The following is a 9,078-nucleotide window of genomic DNA, read 5'->3' on the forward strand; positions in this document are numbered from 1 at the left end:
ATTTCCATCAGATATGCTTTAGCTGTAAATTGGTTCAGTCCGTATGCTCTGCATTCATACTTCTTTGTCTTTTTTTTTTAAAACGAAAGGAAAAAAAAGTTTAAATTCCCCCTTTCCTTCTACTGCAGGAGGTGAGTGTGTGGGTGTCCTGTAGAATCATTGGCATTCACCAGCTTCGGCCCCAGCTTCCAGATTCGCCATCCCCCCACCCCATCCCCGCCCTCCATCCCCTGCGCTCCACCCCAAAGGGGAACCTCTGCCACCATCATTACGGTTCTGTTAAGATGCCCAGATTTTCCATGACATATCCCATCCTCCGACCACGTTCAGTATTGACGACTTTCATGCAGGGATATGAATGGGAGGGTTGGGGGGGGAGGGCGTAGCCAGTGGGGAGGGGGTAAGTGGCTTGAGGGGTGGGGCTGGAGAAGGGAGATATTTTTTGTCTTTCTTTTTTTTTTTCAAAAACAAGTTTGTCATTGAATGGATCCAAAAACAAAAAAAAGAAAAAGTGAAACAAACAAAAAATCAAAAATCCCCTCCCCAAAGATTTTTTATTTTTCCTGGACACAAATTGCTTTGTTTCCTGTCACGTTTTAATATCAATATTAACACAATGTGTAGTCTAAAACTAGTTCCTTTGTAGTTTGCATGGGATGTGAATGCTGTCTCGACGTGCCCAGATCTAGACAAGACTGCATGAGCATCAATTCAGATGTGAAAAAAAATCTCTCTCTCTTTCTCTCTCTTCCATATATATCTCTATTTCTATTGTGATAATTTGGTCGGCAGTGAAGCACCTCCGGTTGGTTGCCGTAGTGTGTTGAATGATTGTTTTTTTATTCTCTATATTTTGGAGCTCCAAGCTTCTTGGTAGTAGCCTGGGCTGAGTATCTTGAGTCCCTGCTGATGTTTTCGCATGGCCTTGGTTGAGTGTTAGAAGTTGGGCCTCAGCTGTTTCTCTCGAGTGTTTGGCTTGTGATGACCGGTGCATGCCTGGCTTCTGGCCTCATACCCAGCTCTATTCTCTGCACACCAGTCCTGAATAGCTACAGTGCTCAACCGAATTTTGGCGCGCCCGCTTCCCCGGCAGGCTCCAACCCGGCGCGGCCCGGAGGCTTCCCGGGGGCCAACAGCCCAGGACCTGTCGCCGATCTCTACGGCCCTGCCAGCCAGGACTCCGGAGTGGGGAATTACATAAGTGCGGCCAGCCCACAGCCGGGCTCCGGCTTCGGCCACGGCATAGCTGTAAGTACCTGCCTCCCACTGTCTCCTCCTTCCTGCCCATCTCCTGTGGCCCATGGGGCGGGTGTACCAGGGAGCTCAGAGTTGGGAGGCGAGGAGAGGGTCCCCATCCACATCATGTCAGCCACCTAGGGCTGAAGCTCCTCCGTTTAGGCGTTTCCTGAGCCCCCACAGGCCAGGCACAGTGTGCGGCCGTGTGATAGTGGAAGGAGCATGGGCAGGGCAGATCAGATCACCACTCCATCACTTTCAGTCCATGCAACCACATATATGACCCATTGCTTCCCTGGCTGCAAAATGAAAATAAGTATGCCTCCCTCAAAAGATTGTCTGAAAATTAGTAGGATATGTCACCTGCTGGCACATCGTAGGTCCTCAGTATCAGACCCTTGATCCTTGATCCCTGCCCTCTGGAGACTGTCATATGGGCTGGGACCTCAGAGCTGCAGCTCTCCCACCTCAGGGTAGCAGCCTGTAGTCAGTAGTCTCCCAGGCTAAGGTCCAGTGGTGGTGCTGGTACCTGGGACGTAGTGTGGGGTGTCCCCTCCCAGGAGGTTTCCTATGCTAATGTTTCTTAGTTTCCAGGTTCCCAGTAAGTTCCCAATTGCATTCTTTAGCTGCGCCCCCTCCCCGAAGGCCAGATGCATTTGGTATTTGTAATGCTCTGTGGTTCTATAATCTGACTAATCCAGGCAATGGAAATTTGCTTCACAGATTTGCATGCTGTTTTCAGATCGTATCGTTCTTCCCCTCCCAGTGTGTGTGAGCATGAATGTGCCTGAGCCCACTTGCTCGCTGTCCCTTCCATTTGGAAACAGAAAATTGGCCACCCTCTGCCCTAGCCAACCTCAGCATTTCGAAGACAGTTTGGTTTTGAGCTAAGATGGCAGTGTCTGCTGTCCCAGGTCACGTCCCTGTCAAGAGAGCCCTGCCTCAGGGGCTGCCCTGGGGAGAACAAAGCAAGTGCAGTCCAGGGTACCAGGGCAGCCTGAGCCCTGCCTGTGGAGTTGGAACACACACACACACACAAGCATGCACACTTTCTCAGACAGGCATAGTCTCTCACACATTCACACACACATTTTCTCATACACAAATGCATGCACATGCTCACACATTCACACACACGCTTTCTCTCTGACACAAACACGAATGCACACTTTCTCACACATTCTTAGGCATTTTCGCACTCTCTTAAGCATTTACACATGTGCACACACACATTTACACACACTTTCTCTAACACACCAATGTGCACTTTCTTACACAGGCACATTCTTACACATTTACACACACTTTCTCTCACAGGCATGCACACACATTCACACGTTCACCCACACTTTCTCTCTGACACACACAAATGCACACTTTCTCACACAGGCATACTCTCTTACACATTCACACACACAGTCTCTCTCTGACACACACGAACACATACTTTCTCACACAGGCACATTCTCACACACACACACACACTTGTGCCAGCCCTGGCCTCTGCAGTCGAGGTCCTTGTTTAGTTTCACTCCCAAGCCAATATCACTTAAGTCACTAGTTTGCCGAGTCAACTCCCCTCGGATCAGCTGTAGTACCAAGTTCAGAGTATCATTATTCAGCTTAGAGCTGCATCACTTTGGGAGACCATCTGACCACGTAGAACACCACTTATTTCCATTTTCAGCACCCAGAAACACAGACCTTATTTGTTCTTGAAAACCTGGGTCTTTTGACCTGTGTGCCGCCGTGGTTTTCTGAAATAACCACATGGCGTCACGTTTCATCTGCACGGGGCTGGCTTTCTCCCCAGCTGGAGCTGTTGGGACTGTGGACAGAGACACTGGTCTCTTTGCCCTCCAGCATTCAGGACAACGGCGCCCATCATTTTGGGTGTGAACCTCCTTTCCCATCACCTCCCACCCCGTGAATCTGGCTCTCGATTTTCCCCTGGGTAAGCTGACAGGCATGGGGTGGGGAGTGGGGGCTGGAGGACTGGGGGAAGTCATCCTGGCCCCTCACGGCACAGTGTCTCAGAGTTACATATTCATGCTGGCAACCACAGTCTAGTCCTAGAGATAACTTCCTTTCCTAGAATATGACAATCTGTTCCCATGTATAGCGTGCTGATGACCTTAACAATTGTGCAATTTTAGGGACCTTTGATTGCAACGGCCTTTACAAATGGATACCATTGAGCAGGTGCTTTCGTTGCCATCTCACTCTGAGGTATTACCTTCTCTGCCACGTGTCTCCGCCCTGCCGGGCGTGTCCGTACATGTATGTGCACTGGGCATGCAAGTACGCACGGGCCCTGGGCTCATCGCGTCCACATCTCTCTCTCCTCTTTTCTGGACCCCTTTTCGGAGGGTGGGGGCGAAAAGAATCCAGTCTTTTAATCTCTCATCACTTTCTCCAGCTTTAATCATGACCCCCACTTCTTTTTTTTTCCCCCTGATTTGGTTCTTTTGACTCCTTTTCTTTATATTCCCCACCCTTCATCTTTCTCTGTCTTGAAATACAATCAAGAGTGTGGGAAACTGGAAGGAGATCTGATGCTGTGCCCGTCCCAGGGGGATGGAGGCAGGAAATCACTGGGCTTCTGCCAGGCCCCGGGGGCGGGGGCCAGCACAGCCCCTGGGTCCTGCAAGCTGGCCTTGTAGGTTGCTGAGCCCGTTCAGCTCCCAGAGCTCGCTGGGCTCAGGCAATGGGCTTCGTGCACTCAAACAGCCAGACTCCATCTTTTAGTGAAAAGAAAACATTTTTGCCAGTAACTACTGAGTAATTATCCAGATTACCGCACGAAAAGCAAATTAAATTAATGACGTCACCTGCGTACCGTGGGATTTGGATCCCTGCCAGTTTCCTAACCTTTTAAACTGAGCTCAAGTTAATTAAACATTTTTAAAATCACTCTTGATGGGGATATGGAAGGGGTGGAGGAGAGGGGAGGTTGGGGCAGTTGGTGAGGGAACCTCTTGCCACATTCTTGTTTGAAGATGAGTATCTTTCATTCTGGGGAGGAACACCAAGAAGGGAGAGGAGTTCTCTTGTGAAGCTGAATGCGTCCATTAGTTTGGGGGGGGGGGGGAGGTTGAAACATGGGTCTGTCTCTTTGGAAGAGGGAGAGTGACAGCTCAGGCCTGAGAATGAGACCCCCTCGGAAAATCCCAGCTGGGGCATGAGCGCCTTTCACTCTGGGAGCTGGCACATAGAAGAAGCAAGGCTGGGGGTGGATTTGCCTCGTTGGGTCGTAGTCAGTAGGATGCCTCTCTTGGAGAGGGAGTTGCTCCAGGCCCCCGAGCCAGCCAGGACTCTGTAGGGTGGGCCCAGCTGGGAGACCAGGTTGAGTTGAGCTCCATCAATCTCTTTTGGATTTCTCTAATGTTGCTGCTAAGGAATCACATGAACTAACGCAATTGCCTCTCTTAACCAAATAAACCCCGTGTGTGAATTCTCCCCACCCCTCGCCTCCACTACTCCTTGAGCACTGACCCAGCCATCGCTGGCCAGAGCCAGAGGCCACTAACAGTTTGAAGGAGAGCTACTCACTACTAATGAAGCTGGGTTTGGGGGCCCGGGGGAAGGAAGGTTCCTCTGAGAGCAAGGCGGGTTGGTACATCCAAGAACTTCGGGGGTGGAAGGTGACTCCGGCCCTATGTGGAGTCCCTTGATGAGGGCATTAATCAACTACCAGGACGGCAGGTCCCTGGAGGGCCAGACACTGGGACTGCCAGTGTTTCCTCCCTCCCTTCCCTGGAAAATGAGGGTAGTCTAGGGCTTCTGCTCCCAGCCCATCCTCCCCCATCCAACTCTGGGACTCAATTTCCAGAGAAGGATGAAATAACCAAGAGAGTAGAGGTAACAACCCACCCCTCTCCAAAATGGATTAAGGGAGCCAACTGAGTCACATGGCTGCACCAAAACACACTTTGTCCCCAGCAGAGGTGACCCTCAGACATTTAGTGCCATGCACAAAGGAGGGGCCCAGACTCCTAGTCAACTCAGGGAGCCTCAGTTAGCAAGTCTGTGAATCCTGGGCCTGTCTTTATGTCCTTAACCAAAGCTGGTTGTTTCTGTGTATTTTTATAAATGTCCTGAGCTTGAGTCTCTGATATGTAATATGATTTTTTTTAGTTAGAAATTTGCACTTTCAGTTATTGACTGTCATTGATGGGTATCTAAAAAAGGCAGAAGTTTTTGAAACATTTAGCTTTGAAAACAGAAGTTTAACCAGAGAAAGAGTTGCTGGTCAATGCGCAATTCACCAGGCTAGCTGAAAACCCAGCGTGACCACATTTCCTGCCCTCACCTCAAGAATTCTACAGAACTGTGTCAGATCAGCAAAATAGCAAACCAGCAAAATGAGGTGTAGAGCCGCCCTCTCCCCAGCATCTAGCGTGGTCAGACTTCCCAAGCTGTGATCCAGCGAGCTGCTAGCCAGGGCGCTTTCAAACATACTCAGTAGCCATCCTTTGAAAGCAGTAGTTAAAAAGTTGGAATAAATCCTATACTTGCCTGACACTTCTTCTTTCTCCTCCCACCCCGACTTTGTGTTCTTTTCCGGGCATCTTTGACCTTCTGGACGCTGCAGAGCATACCTGGATGTCCAGGCAAGACTGGGCGAAGTTTCTGAGTGGCCCCTTGTTCAGGTGATGTCATCAGACCTGGACCCCCCACCAGCCTCACTCCCCATCCCAACCAGAGATGGCTCACTTCGGACAGAGGGTTGACTACATCTCATCATCTCACAAATCTGCTGTAATATAAGACAACAGCTTTTAAATGTGTATATAACCCATGGTTTTGGTTTTGTTTTGTTTTGTTTTTCTTGATGGTTTCCCTTCCACCTCCTCTCTTCTCCCTCCTCCTTTTAAATCTCTTTGAATCACATTTGGTAGTGATTTTGACTTAGTCCAGTAGTCATATAGCTTTAATATCTAGTTAAAAGCTAACCATAGTATAATTGTTATATTAAGGTATTATTTTTTTCGTAAAAAAATTTTTTTTTGCTTGTTTTGATTCTGTTCTCACTTTGAAAGGATGCTGAGATGGTAATATTACTCTCAATATTTTGGTACCGATTCTGAGACTGTATGAAATTTCAGGTGGAGCTTGAGCACACACAGAAGGGACGTTGTGAGTGTGGAGCAGGAGGTGGGCGTAAACTTTCTACTTTGCGTTGTATACCAAGTGAGATGTAGTAGGCTAATTAACAGACTTGATAGCAGTTCTTTTTGTGACGTCTCTTTGTTAACCTAAGTATATCTATTTTCGGCAATAAGGTAAGGACGACAATGTTTTCAGTGTCCTCCTTTTCTATAAGTGCTTTTTTTCTGTTGAAAGAGGTGATATTATAAGGTTTTTTGAAATTGTGAATTCTAAAAAAGAAATGTTGTAAATACAATTCCATTAACTACATAGAAACTATTAAGAAAGAGAGAATCAAAAATATTTTTGTGAGGGAGTCGGTCCCAGGCAGTTTGATGCTCTGTGGAAGGAGGGAAAGGAACAATAAACCAAGTCAGTTACTGAGACGGAAGAGCACCCAGCTGCCGGGACGACCCCGGGAAAAGTTCGAACACTGTTCAGCTCCTTTTGTCTGTGTGATAGACCTAAGAACTGTATTCGTGTCATACCAGCATATTAACCTCTCGTCTGTGCACAGCTTCAAATGTTACCGTCTAGTTAGATTTTTATTTAAAATATGAAAAACTGCTTTTCCCAAGACGTTTTTTAAAAACAAAGCTACAATTTTAATATTTAACATATTTAAAGTTTCAAAGCACACCTGTTTGGCTTGGGTGGGGAGGGGTGGGGGACATACTTTTTCAGTCTTAATTTTTAAATATATGATCATTTTCTATCGTCCAATCATTTCAGCACCTCCAAAGGTCCCTAGGACACTTTGCCTCTCTTCTCGCCCTGTCCCCCATCCACCCCCAGCTCGGGGGGCCCACGGGCCAGGAGTGGAAAAGCCTGCATTCATGAAACTTTTTCTCCATTCACTTTCTATTTCCAAATTAGGAAAGCAACCTTTTGGGTTATATATTTTTTTTTAATACCTCAGTGCTGCAAGTATCACCAGAGAGGCTATGGAAGAATTTTTTTTTTAATTTATTATAGATGTAAACAGAATTTTAAAAATAAAAAGTATAAACATCGCTGCACTGTGACTGGTGGGAAAAACTGACAGTTTCCTCTTTGCACATGTTTAACATTTGGCTGTTATAATATATGGTCCTCGGTTGGGGAAAGATACTTATGATGAAGGATATTTTTTAATTTAACTTTTTTTTAATATTGGTAATAGGTCGGCAACAGCGATTATAGAAATACAGCTCAATAGATGGCATTAAAACATATTGTAGTGTGGAGATATATTTTTTCTTTTTTAAAATGTGATATTGACGTTTTATTAATATTTTTTAAATTGTTACGTTTATAAATTTGGTACTTAAGGCACAGCCAGTATGAGACACTGAATGCGACATTTATTATAAAGAGCTGCTGCACTCCTATTTTTATAAATTTTACTAACAAAGTAGACTAATGTAGACATTCACAGACATGGTAGGGCAAAAATATGTTCAATCAAAAGGCTCCAAAATGCTAACTCAGAAAGAAAGAAAAAAAGCCTTTTTCAATTCTAATTAAACAGCAACACATTAAAAAAAAAAAAATCATGTTCTTTGTTTTTCCAATAAAATGTTAGGTTGTTTGGTGAGGGTTTTTTTGGTTTTTCTTTCTTTCTCTTTTAATTTCCAAACAACCAGGTTAAAAGTAAAATGCTGGGCGCTTTTAAAGTATCAAAACTTGTTCAAGTAAATAAAATAACAAAATAGAAGTTTTATTTAAAAAAAAAAACAAAGAAAAAAAAAGAGACAATAAATTCCCAGAAATTCAGTGTCTAGCCTAGGGAATTTAATTACTATTTTGTCCATGTTGGTGATGTACTGTACGACCCTTCCTTTCTCTGCATCCCCCATCACCTCATTGACTCCTTATTGATCACTGTCTGTTAATAATGTATAAAATGGCTATCTTGTAAGCGTGCTGTCCTGGTACTAGTGTAGTGACTTTTTTTCTCCTCTTTCTTCTAGTACATATTGATAGGTATAACGTAATTAAGGTTTAAAAAAACTAGACATAGTTATTCAGATTTAGGACCAGTAAGGATAGAACTTTCTCTTATTTATGAAAAAAAATGTTAATAATTTTGGGGCAGTTTTTTCCTTTCAATTTTTTTTTTTTCCAATTTCAAGTTTTCATTTTACTTTTGCTGATCTGATGTGGTTTCAACTAACCCAAGGTCTCACGATGTTCAAATGCCGGCAGACTCTACGGCGTTTTGTAGATTCCCACCCCCCCCCCAACTGTGAAGGGGTGTGCCATACTACCTTAAATGCTAATGCTAGATATGCAAAACTGGATTTTTTTAATTTATTTTTTAAAAGAGGGAGGCATGGTATATTAAAATGATTTTACTAAGAGAAAAAAAATATTTTTTTAAGAATGCTCAGAAGAAATTGATAATCTGTGTGAATATGTTTTAGATGTTTATAATACCTTTTGAAGAGACCCAGTAGCCCATAGCACAAATCTCGTGGAAATCTGATATGTTTTAATGTGGCTACCTAGGTTAAGGTTCACGTTAGTCCCCCCACTCATCTAGAAGTCCATTTTGAAAGATTTTTGTAAATTATTTTAGCACTGATGTTCAGCCTTGTCTTTGTTTCGGTTAAGCTCAGTGGCGAATTTGGGAACCACCTTCCGCCTTCCCTGGGGGAGAAACCCTCTTGGCTGATGGCTTTTCCCGGAATCATAAAATAGCCACCGGGT

General features: G+C 44.9%; 1 protein-coding gene across 22 annotated transcripts in view; it reads left to right on the forward strand.

Moving 5' to 3' along the window:
- MSI2 (musashi RNA binding protein 2) overlaps positions 1 to 7,919 on the forward strand; it is a 386,429-nt gene extending 378,510 nt beyond the window's left edge. For 6 of the 22 annotated variants that reach the window (XR_002811539.2, XR_002811540.2, XM_023652848.2 and 3 more), the window contains 3 exons: positions 1,094 to 1,248; positions 3,393 to 3,465; positions 5,831 to 7,919. Coding sequence is in view for 20 of the 22 variants with exons in the window: in XM_023652848.2 (XP_023508616.1) it covers positions 1,094 to 1,248; positions 3,393 to 3,434 (197 nt within the window). In the remaining 2 variants the exon portion in view is untranslated. Of the gene's footprint in view, positions 1 to 1,039; positions 1,249 to 3,392; positions 3,466 to 5,830 lie in introns of all 22 variants that reach the window. The other 16 variants (XM_070227461.1, XM_023652851.2, XM_070227455.1 and 13 more) reach the window with 4 other exon arrangements.
- The last annotated feature ends 1,159 nt before the right edge of the window (positions 7,920 to 9,078 follow it).

This window comes from Equus caballus, chromosome 11, assembly GCF_041296265.1.
Source record: "Equus caballus isolate H_3958 breed thoroughbred chromosome 11, TB-T2T, whole genome shotgun sequence".
NCBI classification, from domain to species: Eukaryota; Metazoa; Chordata; class Mammalia; order Perissodactyla; family Equidae; genus Equus; species Equus caballus.